At 47.2% G+C, this 24303-nt stretch overlaps 2 protein-coding genes across 2 annotated transcripts; both read right to left on the bottom strand.

Moving 5' to 3' along the window:
• Nucleotides 1-4009: 4009 nt before the first annotated feature.
• On the bottom strand, nucleotides 4010-4387 carry LOC124370809 (histone H4). The gene has a single exon (XM_046829105.1). The coding sequence runs from the start codon at nucleotides 4368-4370 to the stop codon at nucleotides 4059-4061; it is 312 nt and encodes a 103-aa protein (XP_046685061.1). The 5' UTR covers nucleotides 4371-4387; the 3' UTR covers nucleotides 4010-4058.
• An 11961-nt stretch (nucleotides 4388-16348) lies between these two features.
• On the bottom strand, nucleotides 16349-17027 carry LOC124370808 (histone H1-like). Its single transcript, XM_046829104.1, has one exon. It carries the CDS (start codon nucleotides 17025-17027, stop codon nucleotides 16407-16409), a length of 621 nt encoding a protein of 206 aa, XP_046685060.1. The 3' UTR covers nucleotides 16349-16406.
• Between the last annotated feature and the right edge of the window lie 7276 nt (nucleotides 17028-24303).

Raw genomic sequence — 24303 nt, 5'->3', positions numbered from 1 at the left:
ACCTTGTCCTTCTTGCTTGTCCTAGGGTCATGTGTCGGACTAGAGCGATTTTTGCGTTTCTTGGTCACTACCGCGTATCCTTCTGAGTCATCGTCCGTAGATCCCATCACCATCCTCTCGGTTGTTTTCCGAGGAGGGGTGAGGTCGTCCGTCATGTCCTTGTGGGGGGCTCTCCCTCCGGATCCGGAGCGGATTCGAGAGGGAGAACCTACCGTCTTGTCCTTGTAATGTATTGCCATGGTATTCTTACTGGTGAAAGTCATATCCGGTATTTGTATTTTTGATGCCCCCCCCAATTGTAACGAGGTCTTTTTTGGGGGGTGGGCTATTGTTTGTGCCGTGGTGGACCCAGGGGGTGTCTTGACCCCCTTCTTCTTTGGGTCCGCTGGCTTATTTGATCCAGATCCCGGGGGGGTCCTTGTGACCTTCCCCCTGCGCTTAAAGGGATCTGGATCCATTGATGTCCGGTCCGGGTGTCTTTTTCACACCTCTCTCGGAGGTGTTAATGCCCCTTTTAGCCGGGCTCCAGGAGACCGCACGGATTCGTGTCGTGCGGTTCCTCTTATTGCCCCCCTACTGGGTAGCAGGGGGGTTGCCTGGAGTCCGTTGCCCGGTCGCAACCGCGTAGAGGTAGGGGCACCGAGAGAGAGAAAAATTTAGTCAAGTTTGTTGGGGTTGGGGTGCCAGCAGGTCACCGAGTTCGGTAATTTCGGCCAATGGCCGAACACGTGATTTTTAGTTTCTTTGTGGGTTCTTCGAGTATAGCAATGCTATGAAGAGAACAAACCCACTGAGCCGGTCCAAGCTACTTTTGTTGTGTTTTCGCTTTTTACGAACTCTTGTTTATACTCGATAATCTCTCTCGGCCTGCGGCCTCTGTATGTCGGGAATATCAGATGGCGCCGCCGCCAGCCGAGACTCGGCTCGCGGCCTGAGTACGTACCGTACAGAGGTCGCCGAGCGGCACCGTCTCATCGCCACGCCAGTCTGCCGGATTTTAGTCGTTTCTCGACACTAAAACATCTCGTAAACAGTACGTACGGTCCTGATTAAACGTAAAAATCCGTTTTTCCGATGGCCGAGACGTCTTACCAACGATAAGCGAGTAGAATGCCGTTTTAAAACGAATTTTAACGTCACCGGATAGTATTTAGTGGAGGTCGAACCCCGTCTGTACGCGTTACACAGCCGAAAAACTGTCTATAAAAACTATAAACGGGGTCTAATATCGGATTTCACTCGTTTATATTGTACACTGAACGTGTCCGGAGGGCTACAATTAGGAGCGGAGCAAAGGATCTAACCGACACGACGGTGAAACGCGATAAAGTGATGCCCTGTTGACACAAGTACCGTGACGGTGTGTACTCTACATACCGGTCAGAGAAATGGGCCCGTCAAGTCTGTACGACTAATACGTACTAAAGGATTATTTAAATCTATAAATCCGAGTGGGAATATAGTGTTTAAGTAAAAAAAAAAAAAAGTATATCCAATTAACACGCAGTGAGTGTTACGAAACGCTTAGCTGTGCAAGAGATCACAACATGCCGTAATGATAAACGCGTGAGTTACGATTATTGTCTATACAGTTTTTTTTTTCTATATAGGAGTGAAATTAAATATAATTTTCATTATCAAGATTAAAATATTATCAACGATCGACCTTGATTGAATGCCGTCAGAGAATTGATTAGTGCACTAATCTATTTACTTACATCGATATACCAGTGATGTAACTAAACAATATTCGTCGTAAAAAACAAAACAAAACAAAAGCATAAACAAAAACTAGTGATGATTTAGGTAAATAAACTTCAGTTTTACTTGATGGCATCACGACCGAAGGTATATGCTCGACCGTTGAACTAAACAATAAGAATATAGTGGACTAATAATAATTAAAGCTAATTAACTCAGCCAATTTCATAACAATTTTAGAATTTGTTGATATATAAGTATTTCTAGTATTTCGGTAAGTAAGTGAGAAAAAAAACGCGTCAATATTGAAGATATTCGTTGTTAAATACTGTTGAAGCGTAACATCTATGTACAGTGCGAAAGTTATATATAATTGTATTCAGTTTCAACCAGTGCTCGGTACGATGTAGCCTATATACGCTGGGCGTGAATCCTATTGAACATCGTTTACTGTAATTATTATTTAAAACCACTACATTAATTCGGGAAAACAGTGTGTTTTTTCTCCTATACGTTTATTCTTATTACGATTTAAATTATTCACGTTGCAATTTCGTTTCAATTACTTTAAATTTCAAACAATACGGAAATAGTCGTCTGTACTGAATGAACATACTTTTCCAACCCTGTTTCATATTGAATCTAAATAGTATTATAAAAAAAAGGATTAAAATAAAATTATTATTAAAAGTGTTTACACTGAATAAAACAATGTGGATTGGTTTGAGATACGATACTTGTACATTTGGCAGTTACGTCACTTGATAATGTTAAAATAATTGTCTCTATTTGAATAGAAAATTACAAAGGCAGTACAGAGTAATCGGAGTAACTATTCAAAAATGAAGGTCTTTTCTATAAATTGCTAATGCCGGGCGATATCCATAGAGGCCAAAATAACAATAACAGTAGGCCTACTAGCCGTAAATCGCCAAACATTGATTAACACATATTATGATATTACGAAACCATAAACATAATGTATAGATCGGATTTAGAACACATACTCGGTTATAAATATACTCGATTTCGTCTGTAGTACGATTGTCAACACGTTTATTTTATTTACTCTAAACGATTTCATTGCTTAATCACTACGTTCCAAAATTATTAAAATAATTGGCCGGAATGTGTACTGAATATATCGGTATTAGTCTGTATTTTCAAATAATTCTTCAACTCGTTATCAATACTCGACGTGAATTAAGTAAAAGTTACATTTCGAACAAAGATCGTCATTAAAACGGTCAAAATTCATTGTCAATTGAAAGGCGGGAAATCTTCTCGACTCTGGTTGGTCACTTTTAACCGACGAATCACGAGTTTGGCCACCTCCTACCTATATAAGCGTCTTAACAGTTCACCGTATATATTCTATCTCCACGCACATGCGCAAACGCGAAATCACCAAGAATCGACCAATAGGATTTGATTTTATTTATCGGAAAATCGGCTACTTGTCACTGATAAACGCGGACCGCTTGATCTGGGCTTGGAGTTTGCAAGCTCGAGTAAATCTTTTTTTCTAAAAGAGCAAGCAGCGCAAAGCGCTGCGCAGCGGGCAAGCATCGCGTGATCTGAGTTTTTAATTACATGGCAAGCTAGGTTCTGTTGTGCCTAAGGAAATAGAGATATAATGAGTAATCTTGTATGTTGTATATTGATAATTGATAATGATCGGCAGATACGAGCGATAGTTACTTGGTTAAATAACATAAGGTTATGATCTGGCCTTAAAAAGTGAAATAAACTAAAGATTTTTAAACAAATGAAAATTTAAGAAATTTCTTTTATTAGGAACATAAGAGTAACAAAAAACAATTGAAAACCTAGTATGACAAGTTTCAATACTAAATAAAATTGAGAACAAACAGCGGTATGCATTGGCATTGTGTACGCCGAAGAGAAACGTAAAAACGATAGAGCTTATTAGGAATAACAATGAATAATCTTGTAAGTCGTATATTGATAATGATACTGTCGACAGTCGTCAGGTAAGTGAAACGGCAGATAAGAGTTATAGTGAATGGCTTTAAATTAAATACGGTTTTGATCTGGCCTTAAAAAGTGTAAAAAAAAGAAAAGATTTTTAAACAAATAAAAATTAAAGAAATTTTGTATTTGAATGATTTGTAGGTCTAATATAAGAGTAACATAAAGAAAAAAAATTTATAACACTAATATAAAGTGGTATAGTCACTTGTAAAACTCGACAAATACGAATAATATACAGCGGTGATGTGTCATCAATGGCATTGCTGAAGAGAAACGTGAAAAACGAGATATGTTTGGTGGCCTTTAAAAAGGCCTTTTGTGGGGCGATGTTGCGCGCGGAACAGGCGGCAGCTCAGCTCAGCTTAACCTCCGAAACCGTACAGTGTGCGGCCCTGGCGTTTGAGCGCGTACACGACGTCCATGGCGGTGACCGTCTTCCTCTTGGCGTGTTCGGTGTATGTGACGGCGTCACGGATCACGTTCTCCAGAAACACCTTGAGCACTCCGCGGGTCTCCTCGTAGATGAGGCCCGAGATACGCTTGACACCGCCGCGGCGAGCCAGACGACGGATTGCGGGCTTGGTGATGCCCTGGATGTTGTCACGAAGCACCTTCCTGTGACGCTTGGCGCCTCCCTTTCCCAGCCCCTTACCACCTTTGCCTCGACCGGTCATGTTGCTGTTGCAGTGGCGTTAGAAACAGATGAAAACTACAGGCAGGCAGGCAGACGGGATGGCGGGGATTGTTGTACCCCCTCTCTGGCAGTATTTGTGAACACACAATGACTGCTGGACAGCTGTGACACCTTTCTCCTGGATTTTCAGGAGCTTTAGTGTTAATGGTCAGAATATACAAGTGTATATATACAACTTAAAGCTAATCTTAAAACTATTTTACCATGCTATTTTTATTTACAATCAGGTCATTTATTATTTATTATTTACAATCAGGTCAGGTCATTTATTGTTTATTATTTACAATTAGGTCATTTATTATTTACAATTAGGTTATAGTCAGCTCAGTATTTTCTACAATTATTTGTATTTACAAACAAACAAAAGTCTGTGATTTATATAATTATTGGTAAGTATTTATATGATTATGTTGTTGTGTTGTTGCTACGGAGGATCCTGTAGCAACATCCTTGGTTTTGGGATTTTCCTGGCCCGCGGCCCTTCTCTGGTCGACCATTCTCTGATGTGTGGCCACTGCAATCTGCGGCTGCTGCGTACAGGCGGGCTGCTGCGTTCCTGACACACTCCTCCACAGTAGGAAGCCCTGTGGACCGCATGATGACAGTGTTCCTGACGAACCACGGTGAGTCCGTCAGGAGCCGGACCGTCTTGTGCTGAAATGCTTCCAGTTTCTTCTTTATTGTTTTTGACCAATAAAGAACGGCGTACCATGCGGGCCCGGCGTATGTCAGGACAGGTCGAATGATGGCCCTGTACAGCAGCAGCTTGGTGGTGAGCGGGAGGGCGGCGGCTGGTCGCAATAGTGGGAGAAGGCTTCTGCGTGCGGCCTTGGCTTTCCGCAGTCGGTCTTCTGCAGCTGGAGTGATGGTCGGTGTCCTGCTTAAGATCATCCCCAGGTATCTCAGCCTCTTTGTCCACGCGAGACTTTGGCCTTCCAGAAGTAGACTATTCTGTGCGACATGGCCCCACCTCTTCCTGGTGAAGCAGATTGTTGCACATTTGTCGGTGTTGGCCTTCATCCTCCATTTTCGCATCCAGGGCGCTAGGAGATCCAGTTGGCTCTGGAAGCGTCTGCAGGAGGCTTGGACAATCTTCGATTTGGTATAGAAGAGCGCGTCGTCTGCGTAGAGAGCGACTGAGACCCCTGGGGTGACGGGGATATCGTTGGTATACCACAGGTACAGGATACTGAGCCCTGTGGCACACCAGCGGTGATCTGCCTGCTGCTGGACGTTGACGGGCCGACCGCTACAGTGAAGTGCCTGTCTTGGAGATAGGATTTTAAGAGTTGTCTTAGTTTCCTAGGGAGAGGACTCTGAGCCAGCTTGAAGTTTAGCCCTGCGTGCCAAACCCTGTCGAATGCCTTGCTGATGTCTATTGAGACAGCAGTGGCCACTCGACCGAGGTTGGCACTGTCTGCTATTTCCGTAGAGACTCTTGTTAACTGGAGGGTTGTCGAGTGGCCTCGGCGGAATCCATACTGCTCCTCCCTCAGAGCTAGGAAGAATTCCTCCGGAAACCGCGCCAGCACGAGTCGCTCTAGGAGTTTAGAGAGAGTTGGGAGGAGGGATATTGGTCGATAGCTACCTGGGAGCGTTAACTTCTTTTGGGCCTTTGGGAGCATGATTATTTTCGCCTGCTTCCACTGGGACGGGAAGTGGCGAAGTCGCAGGCAGCTGTTGAAGAGGACAGTAAGCCACGTGATTACCCATGGTGGTAGCTTTTTCAGAGCAGGTGGTCCCAGGTCATCTGGTCCTGGTGCCTTTCCTCGGTTTCAGCTTGGCCAGGGCCCGGGAGACTTCCTGCTCTGAAATGGGTTCCATTTCCTCTTCATTGCTGTCCTCTTCTTCACGGGCTTCTGCTTCCAGGTAGGCATCGACCATGTCGGTGTGCCCGGGGTCACTGGTGTTTGGGTGGGGGGAGAACTGCAACTCCATGCAGTCGGCAAAGGCTTCGGCCTTATCTTGTGTGGAGTATACTAGTCCTTGCCTTAGTATGATGGGCTGCTCGAGCTTTTTTGCCGTTTTCAGGGCTTTGGCCAGCCGCCATGCAGACCCATCCTCCGGGCTTATTGTCTCAAGATAAGTTTTCCAATTTTGTGCGCTGTGGTCCTGCAGGAGTTGCTTAACTCTTTCCGCCTGCCTGTTGAAGGCGGCTTTGTCCCCAGGAAAACGTGTCCTCTGCCAGGTCTTCCGCAACCGTCTTCGCAGTTGGTCTTCTTCTTGTAGGTGTTGAGGAAGTCAGCGGCGGTGGTCAGCCACGGGTGAGGTTGGCTTGAGGCAGTTGGTCATGGCGTCCTGTAGGCAGGATTGCAGTTCTCCTACTTGTCTGTCAAGTTCAGCCGTGGAGTCTGGGACGACTACTGGACGTGGGCGGTCTGCCAGGAAAGTTTGGTATCTGGCACAGTTAACCTTTGACCTCTTGCCTAGGGGGGTACCAATATGTTCCAGGTTGGTTTAGGTTTATTATGACTGGCAAGTGGTCCGAGCTCAGATCCTTGACAACTCCTAACGTCACTGTTGCTGGTATGCCACAGTGCATAGCGATATCCAGGATGTCTCGCCGATGGTTCTCCACCCTGGGGTAGCGGGTCGGCCCTTCTGGCACGCTCAACATCACATGTGGCATTCTTCTGAGCTGCTGCTGAATTTGAATCCCTGCAGTGTTGGTGGCCGTGCAGCCCCATGCCGTGTTTTTGCATTAAAATCGCCGGCTATGAGTGCTGTACCGTTGGGACTTAATAGTCGGTTTAGTTCAGCCTGTTCAATTGGAGCAGCTCTTTTGCAGTAGACTGAAGATATGGTAATTTCAGGCCCTCCGAATGATACGGCAACGGTAGTGACTTCCGTTGTAGCATCTGTGCAGTTTACAGCTCGGTGTGGAACACGGCGGTGCACTAGTACCGCCGTGCCACCCGAGGGGCGGCCTCGATGCTGCTCTGGGCGGTCCGTTCTGTAAACCGCTTAGTTCGGAGCGGTGAAATTAATTCTGGGGAAAAGATGTGTTTCTTGAAGGAGTGCAACATCGATGTCGTATTCTGTAAGGAACTGGATGAGCTCGGCACGCTTGTGTCTAAGTCCATCGCAGTTCCAAGATACCAGTCGCGGGCATCTAGCCACGTCGGGGGCCAAGAAGAGAGGCCAGCGACTGTAGAGTCCGTGTTACGGTCGTCAGCTGCTCGAGGATTACTCTGAGCAGTGCCGACATTTCCTCCTGGTCAAAGTGGTGGTGGCCTTGAAAATGGCCGTTTTGCCGCTCCTCGCTTGTAGTCCGGGGCCTGGGTGGCCTAGCTGCTGGCGGGGCGTTGGTGTCCGCTGGGCGGGTGGGCTGCGCTGGCTTGCGCGGCTCCTCTTCATTCCTCGGCTGCTGTGCGGTCCGCAAGGAATAAGAGTCTGACTGCTTCTGCCCATGTCCTCGGCCCGGTCGTCCTGTTGGCGGGATTCCTCGGTGGACGCCGCCTCCTCCTGCTCTCCTTCTCGGTCTCCGAGTCTTCTTCCTCGCCGTGGTCGTCGGTCCGCTGCTCGCCGTCAAGTGATGGCTTCTGGGGCGCAGGGTCGCTAAGCTGGGCGTTAGCGGTGGGGGGGATGGCTGGCGCTGGTTGGTCGCCGCTCTCGTCCAATGGCGGGGGGGGCTGAGCACGTGGCGGCTGACCACGTGGCGGCTGACCGCGTGGCGGCTGAACTCGTAGCGGCAGGGCGCGTGGCGGCTGGGCGATCGATGCGCTGTGACTGGGCTGCGCGGCCGGCCAGTGGGAGCGCGCCGCGCGCGGCTTGGGACAAAGGCTGTCCTTTTACCGGCTGCCGGCGTGCGGCGATGCCCGAGACTGGCCCCTTCTTTTCGGCCAAGTATTTTTGGCAGCCCCGGTAATTGGCGTTGTGTGGCCCTCCGCAATTGCAGCACAAGCCACGCTCGCCACGTGGCTTGTCACATACTATAACTTTGTGGGGGCCTCCACAACGCACACATGTGGCCGGTCTCCCGCAGTTTCCAGACCCGTGGCCAAACTGCTGGCAATTGTGGCACTGAATTGGGCCGGCGGGCTTTTTGTATGGCCTTATATTTACCACTACATAGAATAACTTAACTATATTATACAATTCTGAAATTGGTCTACTAGAGTCTGGGAGAATGTTAACAACCCACAGTCTTGTTTCTCCTCTCCTAGTTTTAAGTTTAAACACTTCACCGACCGCAAATTGTAGGTCGGTGAGTGCATCATACAATTCAATATCTGTAATGTCTAGTGGGAGTCCGGCTATTACTATTTTTGTAGGCCTAGTGCCTGGCAAGGACCTTGTGTAAAACGGGATTTCATTTGTACACAAGTAATTCTGTATAATTCTGAAATTGTCCACTGTACTTGTATTCACAATGTACTTACACGCTCTGCAGACTGCGTGGAAGTCTCCGTTGGTTATTTTGTACAGCTCCGCTGCGTGGCTGTGCCAACCTTGAAAGGCATAGATGGTCAGCGGCGGGATGCGTGGTTTCTGCGTAGGCTGCGTATCCATGTTAACCATTGATGCGGCACTGCAGGGCCTGGTGTCGGGCGGAGTAGCGGTATTGTCTCGTCTCCGCTTGCTGCCACGTGGTCGGTCGGGGGTCGGGGGAAGAGAGTCTGTCACAGCGTCCTCCATTGTAACAATGGTTCGCTCACGTTTCACAAGAAATACACTTAATTTACAAATAAAACAAAATAAGAACTGTATAAATATCACTGTACATAATATTTAATTAAAATAAACACATATAATAATAATAAAAATAACACTAGCACGTAATAATTCACATTTTTACATAGTCACTATAACGCACAAAGGGCCACGCTAAAAATCCAAAATGGCTAAAACACCAGAGAAACAACTGTCGCAGGTTTCCCTAGCAACTCTCAAAGTACACTGTGACGAAAACTACGGGGTTGTCGGTAGTTTTGTCAACTCTGGCTGCTCTGTGATTGGCCGATAACGCGGCGACCAATCACAGTCGTTCTGAGCTCGTGCCGGCCCGTATATAGTAAATTGGACTTGAAATTTTTAATCACTCATTTCGGCTAGACTAGCTGACGATATGGCACGTACCAAGCAGACCGCTCGTAAGTCCACCGGAGGCAAGGCGCCCAGGAAGCAGTTGGCCACAAAGGCCGCCCGTAAGAGCGCGCCGGCCACAGGAGGCGTGAAGAAGCCTCACCGTTACAGGCCCGGCACCGTCGCCCTGCGTGAGATCAGGCGTTACCAGAAGAGCACCGAACTGCTGATCCGCAAGTTGCCGTTCCAGCGTCTCGTCCGCGAGATCGCCCAGGACTTTAAGACCGACCTGCGTTTCCAGAGCTCCGCCGTCATGGCACTGCAGGAGGCCAGCGAGGCTTACCTGGTCGGATTCTTCGAAGACACCAACTTGTGCGCCATCCACGCCAAGCGAGTCACCATCATGCCCAAGGACATCCAGCTGGCGCGCCGCATCCGCGGAGAACGAGCCTAAGTGACACAAGCGTGCACTGCCGCTGCCGGTAGCTACGACAAACGGCCTTTCTAAAGGCCACAACATATATTCAATTCGTAATACATGTCATCTGCTGCCGTATTACTACGGTGAAATAGAGTTGTCACCGACGGTTTACTTACGATTTTCGATACCTAGACATGTTGTAAATTTGAAAATAATAAGTAATAACGTAGAAAATACATATAAAACAGACAGGTGAGTGGATATACTGCAGATCCAAGTCATGTAGCTGTAGCGCCAGAGAGTTGTCTGTTAACAAGTGTAAGTCTGCTCGGTCTAGCTAACCTGATTGCGATCGCTAAATGATTGATACCTGTAATGTGATCCAAGTCAGTGTACTTTAAGTTTAAAATACTGGACACCATCCTGTGACTATGCGCAGCCTTTCCACTCCACAACTCAACATCTCGCCACCTTCCGCGTCACCCGCGGCTGAGCCCGGTACGTCCACCCCGCGCGTTTCGTCACCCGCGGCTGAGCCTGGTACGTCCACCCCGCGCGTTTCGTCACCCGCGGCTGAGCCCGGCAAGTCCACTCCACGCGCTCCGTCACCCGCACCGGCCGCGCCCTGTGATGTCGACCCTTCTTCACCTGCGGCAATTCCCTTGGTCGTGTCTGAGTGGGAGATTGAAAACTCCAAACTCAAAAAAGAACTTGATTTACTGAAGGAGGACCGGAAGAAAATTTTAAACCACTCAATAGAATCGGATACACGATTGCTTCAATTCACTGACCAGGTGTTTGTCGCAGGGTCAAGGCAACGCCACCTAACAAGAGATCAGGCAGTTCAGTGCGAATCAATCGGCTGTCTTGACAGTCGATGCGCTGAAAATCGGAACTTGCTGGCTAGCCTTAGAACGACCATCGAAGTTCTTGAAGCGGAAGTTGCTGCACTAAGAGCTGAAAAGAAAACCTGTGAATGCTTCAAAGAAGGCGATGGCGAATGGACAATCCAGAAAAATAGAAAACTGTACATAAAACTGCAAAACCGTTATCATTTACTTCCTGAAGAAAAAAATACAATCCCTTCGCGATCAAAAACTATAAACAAGAAAATAGAAAAACAAGAAGTCAACAAGAATATAAAGTCCAATAGTAAAAATATTAACAAAGCAAAGAAGAAACAACATGCAAGACAAAAAAATAACAATAGAGTGAAAACTAGCCAATTGCAATCAGACAACATGGGGTCACGAAAAACCTTGGATTTCAGCTCAGTGGTGATCGAGGGTGACAGCCACGCGCGTGGTCTAGCAGCTCTTCTCCAACAACGAGTGGATCGGAGGACTTCAGTGACGGGTATCTGCAAGCCTGGGGCCAAGCTGGGTGCTGTTACATCTGCATCACCACCGCCATCGAGGAGCTGCTGCGTCATACTTGCCGGTACCAACGACATCGCAGCCGGAGAGTCTCAGACCATCTTTAGAGACCTCGAGCAGCGCATCACCCGCACAGGCCCGGCCAGTGTGTTACTGGCTACTGTCCCCCACAGACACGACCTACCTGCCCGCCACCCAGTGAACCAACAAACCCGCCTGGTGAACAACTATATGGAAGAGTTGTGTGTCAGACACAAACGTCTACATCTACTCAACTTCAACTCCATCAGTAGGCGGTGGTTCACTGGGCATGGAATGCACCTTGGGCCTGAGGGCAAGTGTCTACTGGCCGAGCTTATTCTGGACCATCTGGCGAGTCTCTCGGCACGTGCAAGGATGGGGCTACAGCCTGGAGTGCCCCCTACTCAACCGGCTCCCAGCTCCAACACTCTTCCAGCCACCCCAGCAGAGACCCCACCACCGCCGCCTCCGCTGGTCAGCTCACCTCCGCCCCGGGTCACCTGTTTCCAGATCGATAGTTACGCGGATGTGGTGAGAATGGCTCCTCTTGCTACAGTGCCTGAAGGACAATATAGACCATCAACATCACATGTTGAATCTGTTTTTTAGGGACCCCGCTTCAACTCATAGGACCAAATTGACAAACAAAAACAAACAAAATCGGCAAATCTCAAATAATCACCCAGAAATTGAAATAAGACTGCTTCACCAAAATGCACAATCAGCAACCAACAAAATGGAAGAAATCCAACTCATGTGCGAGGATCAAAAAACTGATCTCCTTGTGGTAACTGAAAACTGGTTTAACGAGGAAAATCTCGCACATTACGAAATTCCAAATTACAAATTGGCTTGCGCGTTTTGTCGACCTCACTCCAAAGGAGGGGGCGTTGCAATTTTTCTGAAACAAAATTTCATGTTCTCCCCCTTTCCGATCCAAGATTTAGCCGAAAAAGACTTTGAAGCAGTAGGAATCAATTTGCAAACAAACAAATCTAAATTGTTAGTGATCGGAATTTACAGGTCTCCCAGCGGATGTAAGGACACTTTCTTTTCAAAATTCGAACAATTACTTACGAAACTGACTAACCAACGTCAGAAATTCGTCATAATGGGGGATTTTAACATTGACGCGTTGGACAAAAGTCATCAGTCCACCATTCGACTAGTCGATTTATTGAGGTCATTCAACCTTGAGTTGCTTGTCAACACTCCGACGAGAGTTACGGCTACAACTAAATCGGCTATCGACAACGTCATCTCCAATCACTCAAGTGTCGCAGTGTCTGTGGTAAACACAGCGATTTCCGACCACTATGGCCAAGAGGTCATAATAAGTGGAATAAAATTAGAAAGGGAGCCCAAAAGTACACAAACAGTAAGAGACGTAAGGCCAGAAAACATCGCTCACCTCAACACTTCCCTGTCTAAAGAGACATGGAATTTTCTAAATTCATCTGATCCTGTAGAGCAGCAATTCAAAACGTTTAACGACACTCTAAATTTTCATTTTAACATCTGCTGCCCTACCAGAAAAATTAGTGTTTGCGAAAAAAAATCAAACAACAAACATTGGATCACTAAAGGCATTTTGGTTTCTAGAGAAAAATTAAAGTTTTTCTCGGAAATTTATAAAAATACTTCAAATGACAACTTTAAATTTTTTTTAGGAAATATAAAAGCATTTACAGAAAAGTAATCCAAGCTGCAAAAGCATATGATGTCTCTAAATCAATTCTCTCTTCCAAAAACATTTCAAAAACAACTTGGAGCATCATTAACAATAAAACAAAAGTTCACAAGCAAATCAAAATTAAAATTGGGGACAAACTTGAGGAAGATGCAACTGAGATTGCTAACCAGTTTAACGGGTTTTTCGCAACCGTTGCTGGTGGGCTGAGTCCTCGACCATCTGAACCTCAAGTACGCCCCTCGCGAAGACAGAGCCCCATAGACTCCATGGTGTTGGCGCCTGTTGTTGAGGATGAGCTTAAACGAATTATTCAGCAGCTCCCAGCCAAAAAATCAAACGATTTAAATCTTATGTTAACATGGCTCATTAAAAGTGTCTTCAAGCACTTAGTGAGACCATTAACCCAACTGATAAATTCTTCATTCCAAAGTGGAGTTTTCCCCTCCCTCCTGAAAGTCGCTAAAGTTGTCCCAATATTTAAGAAAGACGATCCGCTGTCTATCAATAATTATAGGCCTGTCTCAATTTTGCCAGTATTGAGCAAAATATTTGAAAAACTTTTTCTCATAAGAATGCTTTCTTTTTTGGACAAATACAATCAGCTCTCTGATGAACAATTTGGGTTCAGAAAGGGCAAATCGACAAATGACGCAGTTGTTAGTCTTGTTGATATGATTGTGGAGGGGATAGAAAATCAGAAACACACAATGAGTGTGTTTCTTGACCTGTCCAAAGCATTCGACTGCGTTGACCATAACACACTGCTAGACAAACTGGAGTCTCATGGCATTCGAGGCGTGCCCCTTGAATGGCTCAGCTCATTCCTAAGCCACAGATTCCAAGTTGTCCAAATTTCAAATCAACTGTCTAGGCCAATAAAACTGAAATATGGTGTCCCACAGGGATCCATACTCAGTCCTGTGCTTTTCCTGCTTTATGTCAACGACATAGGATCATCACTTCGGCATGGAAAACTAGTGCAGTATGCTGATGATACGACTCTCTGTTTCAGTGGGAAATCCAGTGAAGTTTTGGAACAACAGGCTTTTGTTGACATCAACAACTGTGTCCAACACTTCAACAGCCTCAATCTCACAGCAAAAACTCATCAAAATCAAATGTTTTGAATTTTTCTTTGCGTGTGGTGGAAAACCTTAGTGAACCCGCAGTTTTCTTGGGGGACTCCACACTGGACGAAGTCTGCTCTTCAAAATTCCTGGGAATACACCTTGATAGAGGGTTGACCTGGAATGATCATATTGACCACGTTTCGTTCTGAGGTCTTTAGCAAAATACTGCCCGAGTCAGGTACTGATAACGGCGTATTACGGCTTGATTTATCCCCATCTGTCCTACGGTCTGGTTCTGTGGGGAGCGTGTGCAAACACTCACTTCCAGACAGTTTTCAGACTTCAAAAAAAATCGATTCGAATCATCGCAAAAATCAATTACAGAGAGTCGTGCAGGCCGGTTTTCAAGAAATTGCAGCTGTTGACGTTGCTGTGTCTCTACATTTTAGAAACAACCATGTTTTGTATGTACAAATGTGCCATAACCAGAGGCCGGGACATACACATGTATGAGACACGAGGCAGAGAAAACTACCGTACGGGAAGACACAGAACGGTAGTTTGTGAACACTTGCCTTCGCAAGCAGGTGTTAATTTCCTCAACAGACTGCCTAACTCTATAAAAACTACCCCAACGCCCAAGGCGTTCAAAGCTCGTCTCAAACGCCTTTTGGTGTAGCATGCATTTTATAATGCAGATGAGTTTTTTGAATTCGACTGGGAGACCACACAATTGGAATGACTAACTCCAATGTTTGAAGTGGGTTTCATTGGACAGGAATGAAAGATGCGTGATTGTAAAACTGTATGTTTGAATGAGGTAATGTGGTATGAATGTTTAAAATTTTAGAATTACTCGTAGGCCTACAATATTGACGTTTGCTATGCAACTCATACATGTTGTCCTTGCAATAAAAGAATTTGATTTGATTTGATTTGAAAATGGGTATTTTCCAGTATGTCCCCGCATTCCCTATTTTAATTTATATAAGTTAGATTACGTTTCTTAGTTTAAGTTTACGAGTTTATTAATTTCCGTACGAAAAAAAACACAAATTAGTAATGAAACATGTTTAAAACAATATAGCCTACTATTCTGAATTTAACAAAATTTTCAGAAAGGGTTAGATCACGCGATGCTTGCTCTATTAGAAAAAAAATTTACTCGAGCTTGCAAACTCCAAGCCCAGATCAAGCGGCGCGCGTTTATCACTGATATTTAATTACGACCATTGTGAATGCGGGGACATATTAGTGACACTAATTACATTGTAACTAAACCATTCCACATAAATAAACGATATTTGTAATTTTCATTCCCCGTTTGAACCGACTTGAAACAATAACATACGACTTAAAATTATATATGTCTATTTGTTGAACCAATATCTCAACACTTGTCAATATAAAAGGCCACAACATTTATTCAATTCGTAGTACACGTCATCTGCTGCCAAACACTCTGTTTCTCTATAATACAAACAGTATATTTCTATTATATAAGACATTAAATAAGTAATCATCCAGATACTGTTTATTATTGTTAATCTCATTTCTTAACGTGATCAATTTACCAATAAGCACTAGATTCATTTATGTAACTCAGCATCTACCAACATTTTTATTTTACTATATTTTTTCGTTTTTTTCCGTTTTCACAGTTTTATTCATATTAACAACTATTCAAACACTACAATATCATATCGTTTCTTTATTACCATCATGTGAAATGCATTGGACAAGAAGTTAAAACGCCAAAATTAACCAGCTCAAAATAAAATATTGACATCACACTACAATATGGTATTATGATTTAACATAAATATATGTATATGACCCAATGAAAAGAACTAAGAAATTAGTGTGTGTGTGTGTGTGTGTGTGTGTGTGTGTGTGTGTGTATATATATATATATACACACACACACATATATATAAACGAACGGTAGGTTATTTATTAACGTTGGGATTTATATCTTATGAAAGGTTTATCAATAGAAGAGACTTAGGTAATATTGAATGTACATAAATATCTTTCTAAACATAACATTAACGTAAAATCGTATAACATATAGTGTTCATTTATAAATACAAAAACCAATCGTAATTAGTAATAAAAATACCGTTAATATTGATTATAATATGTGCATGTGAGTATTTGTAATTATGAGTCAAACATTAAATAAATTTCGTCAAATACAAGACGGCAAACAATATTATAACTTTTATAATAATAAAAAAAGACAAAACAAGCCGTATCGTAATGTAGGCTATTTGTTATAATAACAACAACAAAAGAAAAACGTGGTTAGCTAATAAAACACGTGAAAACGAATAACATTTTGGGTGGCCTTTAGAAAGGCCGTTTGTATTTCCCACAGTCGAGGGAGGAGAGCGACTGGCCGGCCGGTTTACTTCTTCTTGGCGGCGGTCTTCTTGGGCGTTTTGGCTTTCTTCACGGCCACTTTCTTCGGTTTGGGCGACTTGGGCTTTTTGGTCGGCGGTTTGGCGACCTTCTTTGCCTTGCTGGGAGTCTTGGGCTTGGCGGCCTTCTTGGTCGCGGCGGCGGCGGCGGCCGGTTTCTTGGCTGCGGCTGGCTTTTTGGCCGCCTTCGGCTTCTTATCGCCGGCTTTCGGCTTGGCCGGTGCTTTCTTGGCGGCCTTCTTGACCGTCTCGCTGCCGGCGGACTTGGCTCCTTCTCCGGAAGATTTCACTGACAGTTTGAACGAGCCGGTGGCGCCCTTGCCTTTCGGCTGGGTGAGAGCGCCGGACGCTACGGCCGACTTGAGGTACTTCCTGATGAAAGGGGCCAGCTTCTCGGCGTCAACCTTGTAGTTGGCCGCGATGTACTTTTTGATGGCCTGCAGCGACGAACCGCCGCGCTCTTTCAGGCTCTTGATGGCCGCGTTCACCATGTCCGACGTCGGAGGGTGAGCCGGCTTGACGCGGGGCTTCTTGCTGGCGGCCGCGGCCTTCGCCTTCTTCGGTGTGGGAGCGGCTGGTGCCGGTTCTGTTGTAGCGGAGTCTGCCATTCTGTATGTCGGGAATATCAGATGGCGCCGCCGCCAGCCGAGACTCGGCTCGCGGCCTGAGTACGTACCGTACAGAGGTCGCCGAGCGGCACCGTCCCATCGCCACGCCAGTCTGCCGGATTTTAGTCGTTTTCTCGACACTAAAAACCTCTCGTAAACAGTACGTACGGTCCTGATTAAACGTAAAAATCCGTTTTTCCGATGGCCGAGACGTCTTACCAACGATAAGCGAGTAGAATGCCGTTTTAAAACGAATTTTAACGTCACCGGACAGTATTTAGTGGAGGTCGTTTATTCTTATTACGATTTAAATTATTCACGTTGCAATTTCGTTTCAATTACTTTAAATTTCAAACAATACGGAAATAGTCGTCTGTACTGAATGAACATACTTTTCCAACCCTGTTTCATATTGAATCTAAATAGTATTATAAAAAAAAGGATTAAAATAAAATTATTATTAAAAGTGTTTTACACTGAATAAAACAATGTGGATTGGTTTGAGATACGATACTTGTACATTTGGCAGTTACGTCACTTGATAATGTTAAAATAATTGTCTCTATTTGAATAGAAAATTAAAAAAAGGCAGTACAGAGTAATCGGAGTAACTATTCAAAAATGAAGGTCTTTTCTATAAATTGCTAATACCGGGCGATATCCATAGAGGCCAAAATAACAATAACAGTACTAGCCGTAAATCGCCAAACATTGATTAACACATATTATGATATTACGAAACTATAAACATAATGTATAGATCGGATTTAGAACACATACTCGGTTATGAATATACTCGATTTCGTCTGTAGTACGATTGTCAACACGTTTATTTTATTTACTCTAAACGATTTCATTGTTTAATCACTACGTTCCAAAAATTATTAAAATAATTGGCCCGAATGTGTACTGAATATATCGGTATTAGTCTGTATTTTCAAATAATTCTTCAACTCGTTATCAATACTCGACGTGAAATAAGTAAAAGTTACATTTCGAACAAAGATCGTCATTAAAACGGTCAAAATTCATTGTCAATTGAAAGGCGGGAAATCTTCTCGACTCTGGTTGGTCACTTTTAACCGACGAATCACGAGTTTGGCCACCTCCTAACCTATATAAGCGTCTTAACAGTTCACCCTATATATGTGGTGGTCAAAGGCCTCCCAACCACCCTATCGCCGGAAGAGGTCTTCGAAGCCTTCCAAGGAGAAGGCTATGGCATTATGGAGGCGAAGATCCTGAAGTCAAGGCGTGGTCAACCGACCAGCCTGTGGCTCATCACGCTCCGTGGAGGCGTTGGGCTCCGGCCTCCAACTGATGTTTACAATGTGAGGGCTCTGTTTTTCTGTAGACTGGAGGTCCGGAAATATACCAGGCCTAGTGGACCAGTGCAGTGCCACCGCTGCCAGGGGTTTGGCCATGGCTCCAGCCATTGCCACCGCGAGCTCCGCTGCGTCAGATGCGGCGACAACCACCCGTCCAGGCCTCTGCCCGAAGGAAGCTGCAACCCCGGCCAGATGTTGTAACTGCGGAGAGGCCCACTCTGCCAACTAACGCGGGTGTGCCAGCTACAAAAACGAGAAGCAGCTCTCGTATGCTGCCGCTGCCAAAAAGATTCAGAGGCCGGCAACTTCCAGGATTGAGCCTCCAAAGCCTCAGGAAGCTCCTGCCCCTGCCCCTTCTGCCACTGTGGACAACACCGCGGAGCCCCCCACAGAGAACCAGGAGGAAGACGACTTCGAGGTGGTAAGACGTCGCCGTCATCGCCCAGCTCGAAGACCAGAAAATCGAGGAGCTCGTCTTCCGAAGACCTCAACTGAGACACGTCAACCCCCTGTCTCTCAACAACTAAATCACTCAACGGTCGAGGACACACCAGCCCCTGCAAGACCTGCCAGATCAGCACCAGCACTACCCAGGCCTACACCGAAACCTCGTGATGAGCCTCCTAAGCCTGCCTCCAGTACTAAACCACAGCCCCAGCCGCCCACACAGAACAACTCGCCGACCCCTCAGCCTGCTGCCGCATTTCCCGAGGACCTCAAGGCAGGAATATCACAGTTCCTCTCCCAGCTGACCAGCATGGTGGCGATGATGTCACGCCTCATGGACATGTTTGTCCGCCACCATGCATGGGTAAGCTGAGAGTTGTCAGCTGGAACGCCGACGGGCTGGCAGATAAGCGGCTGGAACTCAGCCAACTACTGACGGAAAATGGATGTGGACGTCGCTATTCTTCAGGAGACCCACTTCAGGACGACAGACCGCTTCAGCATCCCCAACTACCAGGTGTACCGCACCGATAGACAGCTGCAGAACAACCGACCTGGTGGAGGCTCGGCAATCATGGTGCATCGGCGGGTGACCCATCGTCTCCTGGCAGCAGTCCCTGACCCAGGTGCCGAGAACACCCGGATTGCCATCCACTACAGCGGAGCCGAGCTAGAGATTGCCTCCGTCTACAATCCGCCGAGAAACATTCTGCAGACTAGCTGCCTCGATGCCCTGCTGCGGCCTGGTTCCCCTGCACTTGTTGCTGGGGACTTCAACACAAAGCACCTGGACTGGGGATCCCGGAACACAAACTCCAACGGCAGAAGTCTCCACCGTCTCCTGGAAAACCGACTCCACATCCGACTACTGACACCCGAGGAGCCCAACCACTACAACTACAATAGGCGGCACCTCCCGGACATACTGGATATCGGTCTAGCTGGCTCGCTGGACGGACACATCGAGGTGTTTGCAGTGTCTGATCTCTCGTCAGACCACGTGCCAGTTGTTTTTGACCTCCCGGACGACGGAGCTCCATCCTATCCTCCTACTCGTCCCACCAAGATCAACTGGCACCACTTTGCAAACCACCTCGCTGACCGACATCGGCCACCAACAACTCCTGCCGAGTCACCGGACCAGCTAGACCGACAGGTACTCGACTTGACCACCACCCTTCAGGAAGCTATGACGGCCTCGTCATCCCCTCTCTCCCGGACCGACTTCACTCCACCTCTACCTGAGGAGCTGAGAGAGGAGATTCGCCTACGTCGCAGACTACGAAGGGAGTATCAGCAGTCCCGATGTCCCCACGCTACGCAGACCTTCAACCGCAAGGCCAGGAAGTGCTCTCGTCTCCTGGCGGAACACAGAGCGGCTGCGTGGGATGACTTCGTGGAACATCAAGCTGACGGTGGTGTCGGCGGCATCTGGAAAATCTCCAGTGCTCTCCGAGGGGAGAAGAAGACAAACCGGCCACTCCATGGCCAGCGTGGCATTGTCTACTCCCCTGGAGATCGAGCGGAGGCCTTCGCCGACACCATGGAAGACCAATTCTCCCCACACGCGGATGTCTACGACGAGGACACCTGTGAGACCATCGAAGACTTCCTGGAGGGATACCAACCTGACGAAGACGACACTGCCCACTGTGACTACACTTGAAGTGCAAGACCACATTCGCCGCCTTCGCCCGAATAAGGCCCCTGGCCCGGACTCCTTGGGAACCCCTGCATTGAAGAACCTGCCGGCTTGGGTGATCGTCATGATCACCTGCATCTTCAACTCATGCCTACGCCTGGCCCACTTCCCGACCATCTGGAAGGATGCCAAGGTGATCATGATACCCAAGCCCGGCCAGGACCCTCTCTTCCCGGAGAACCACAGGCCGATCTCCCTCCTGCCTGTGCTCTCCAAAATCCTGGAGAAGATCGTCCTAGCGAGATTTCCTGAGGAGGTCTTCACGTCTATCAGGACAGAACAATTCGGCTTCCGCACCGGCCATTCCACCACCCTTCAGCTCCGCAGAGTCCTGAACAACATTACCGGAGCTGTAGGAAGGAAGCACCACTCCTCTTCGGTCCTGATAGACGTGAGCAAAGCCTTCGACAAGGTGTGGCACGAGGGACTGCTCTTCAAGTTGACATCGTCACCGTTTCCTGGCAGGATCTTCAGGCTGCTCCGCAGCTATCTCCACCTCCGGGCCTTCTCCGTCAGCGTTGCCCGATCTACCTCCACGACCCGCTCAGTGACATCTGGTGTGCCACAGGGATCGGTCCTCGGCCCGATCCTGTACCTGTGGTACACAAATGACTTTCCGGTCGCTCCGAGAATTCAGCTCTCCCTGTACGCGGACGATGCGCTCCTCACGGCCACGTCTGCCAACCTGAGGATGGCTGGGTTCTACATCCAGCGGCAGCTGCACCTACTGGAGCCCTGGTTGACCAAGTGGAGGATCAAGGTCAACGTTGACAAATGTGAAGCGATCAACTTCACAAGGTCAAGGAGGCAAGCGGACGGCCGACAACTGACTCTCAACGGGGACAACATTCCTTGGAAGACGACGGTCAAGTACCTGCGGGTACTCCTGGACAGCAGACTGACCTTCACTCCCCACGTCACGAAGATCTGTGGACTGGCAAGGAAGGGCTTTGCTAGCATCGGCCCACTCCTCCGCTCCACGAAGCTGCCAGCCAGGACGAAGGTCCTGCTCTACACGGCTCTGACCCGACCAGTGATAACCTACGCGGCTCCAGCGTGGTATCACCTCACCTGCAAGTCCGCCCGGAGAAAACTACTCGCAGTCCAGAGTAAGTGCCTCCGGCGGGCCACTGGGTCGCCCTGGTTTGTAAGGAACGCCGTGATCAGAGCATCGGCCAACGTCCCTACGATCAAAGGCTTCGTGGAAGGACTTACTTCAACTCTTGAAGAAGCAGCAGAATCCTCGCCGTGGGAACACATCCGTCATCTACGTGACCAGGAGGTCCCCCAACTGCGTCTTCCAATGGACGACTAGACTACAAGACTACACTCCACATTTCACTACAACACTGACAGGGCTTTGACCCTAGAGACACAAGGCAAAACCCAAACAGGCAGAGGCCTTGAAGGAAGGGGGGGATACACCCCCCACAGTCACAACGACTTGTACTTGTACACGGCTTCCATCAGTGCCGATTCACCAGCCGTACTGCTCGGACGTGCCGCGCTGTCGCTCCGCTCAGTTTGTGCTTTGTTTGTGGTTTACTCACAGTGTTGTCTTAAATTGTGACTACTTCCTAGTGACACCATGTGTTAGTGTGGCGCTGTGCTGTTTTTGGATTAACCCTTCATCGCTGCCCTGCTATTTGTGAGATCTAGCATTAGTACATTTAGAAACTAACACTTCTTTCCCAATTATTATATATTTATTTTAGACTTGTGTTTTGCCCTTAACTATTCCCTTTTATAAGGAGAAGTTTAGTGTTTGTCCCACATGGAACTCTGTCGGAACTAAATCCTATTTGCACACCATAGACAACTACCAAATAGTGTTTCTAAACTTGTTTTTTACGTAGTGTAATAACATCAGACTTGCTTTTTTGGCGGAACGCCTCGTGTTTATTTATCATTCTCATTAATCAACATATTTATTATTGTAGTCTTGTTATTAATACACATATGAATTGTTAACAATGTTAGCTAAGTTTTGTGTACAGTGTAGTAGTTTGTAAGATAACCAATATACCAACTGTAAGTGTGCAAAACATTCCTGGTCGCCACGTGGTCCGGAGCCAACGGAAGCTAACGGTACTTGTAACGGTACTCCCGCTCGCCCGCCCAACAACCGATCAATACTCGGCGCCTACACGCGCCGCTGCCCTGCCTGTGTGTTAATTTAGAACACTTGTTTTACAAATATCTTAACCCAGTGAAACAGTTTGCCTGCATCCGATACATTGGCCGAAATTAATCATGAACTAAATAATTTCCTAATGCAGCAAGAAACTCTATTATCATAATATAATTGTTAATATAGAATTGTAATTATTATTATTATTATATTATTATAGTGTAATAACATAGGCTTGTCCTTTGGCGAAGCGCCTCGTGTTTACTTATTGATATTCTTTATTTATTTTATTACTCTTAATACTCAACATATCTTACTATTGTAATCTTGTAAATTTATTCCGCTTAAGAATTGTTAACAGTGATGTTAAGTTTTGTGTATATACAATAGTTTGTAAGATCAACCATTATATCAACTGTTAGGTGTTATATCAATTGTTAGCGTGTAAGCATTCTTGGTCGCCACGTGGTCCGTAGCCAGCGGAAGCTAACGGAACTTGTGGCGGGGCTCCCGCCCACCCACCCACCGATCAATAATCAACGCCTACCCACACCGCTGCCCTGCCTGGCGGGACTAACTGCACTACTCCGAGATGGAAGTGGAACCCCACCCCAGCGAAGACGCGCCACCTCCGATCCGCACAACGGTGAAGACGAGCAATGGCAGGCCGTGCACACCAGGAAGAGAGGGAGACGCGCCTCAAACGCCTCCAGCTCATCAAACGCCTGCACATTACCACAGACACGCGATCCTGATGTCGGCGAGCGCCGTAAACAAAGGATTCCTCCTTTAGTTGTCCAAGGCGTAACCGCGTGGACGCCGCTATTTCGCCGGCTAAGGGACGCTGGCTGCCAATTTGAAGCTAAATATGTAGGCACCCGCCTACATATCCTGTGCTCCAGCGAGCTATGCTTCAGGACCGCGCAGAGGAACTGCTGGACTCCAAACTGTCCTTCCACACCTTTAGTCTACGAGAGGAGCAGGAACTGAAGACAGTTGCCTGCCTGGACCGCCACTGAGGACATTGCGGATGAGCTCCGCGATCTAGGCTTCACCCCAACCCATGTCGCTCCACTCCAGCGCCGTGACCGGGCTGGTCGCCACCAAACGAATAGTTTTTACATTCGTTTTAAGAAGACTGGCAGCTGGACACAGATCTGGCAGCTGACTCAACTGTTGGGCGTCAGAATTACTGTAAGTCAATTCGCGCCAAGACAAGGACTGCTGCAGTGCTTCAACTGCCAACAATTTAACCACAGTTCCAGGAACTGCCACCTACCAGCACGCTGCGTCGGGTGTGGGGGAGGCCATGAGGTCAAGTCCTGCACACTGCCTAAAGAGAACCGGTGCAAATGCGCCAACTGTGGAGGCGACCACCCTGCGAGCTACAGGGGCTGCGCGGCGCACAAACGCGCCCTGGGCGCGTTACACCGAAGAGAGGCACCACAACGCCAACAGAGAGGTCCAGCTTCACGCCCGACCACAGGAAAACAACAGACCCGTCCTACAAACTACATCTCAGGCCGTAGGGACGCGGATGTGCTAGCCAGCCCGCGGCTCCGCCCTGACACACACCGGCACCTCAAAACCGCGGAAATGCAGCACCCAAATCTAGGGCAGAGCCATCAATCCCCGCCGCACAGAGCTCAACTGCCGCCAATCCCCCCC

The sequence above is a fragment of the Homalodisca vitripennis genome, unplaced genomic scaffold, assembly GCF_021130785.1.
Source record: "Homalodisca vitripennis isolate AUS2020 unplaced genomic scaffold, UT_GWSS_2.1 ScUCBcl_519;HRSCAF=2709, whole genome shotgun sequence".
In the NCBI taxonomy this organism is placed as follows: Eukaryota; Metazoa; Arthropoda; class Insecta; order Hemiptera; family Cicadellidae; genus Homalodisca; species Homalodisca vitripennis.
Note: the sequence above shows the minus strand (reverse complement) of the source record. Positions and strands in the feature narration are given on the sequence as shown.

Coding starts and splice junctions, on each gene's coding strand:
- LOC124370809 (XM_046829105.1), bottom strand. CDS start 4,370: ATGACCGGTCGAGGCAAAGGTGGTAAGGGGCTGGGAAAGGGAGGCGCC.
- LOC124370808 (XM_046829104.1), bottom strand. CDS start 17,027: ATGGCAGACTCCGCTACAACAGAACCGGCACCAGCCGCTCCCACACCG.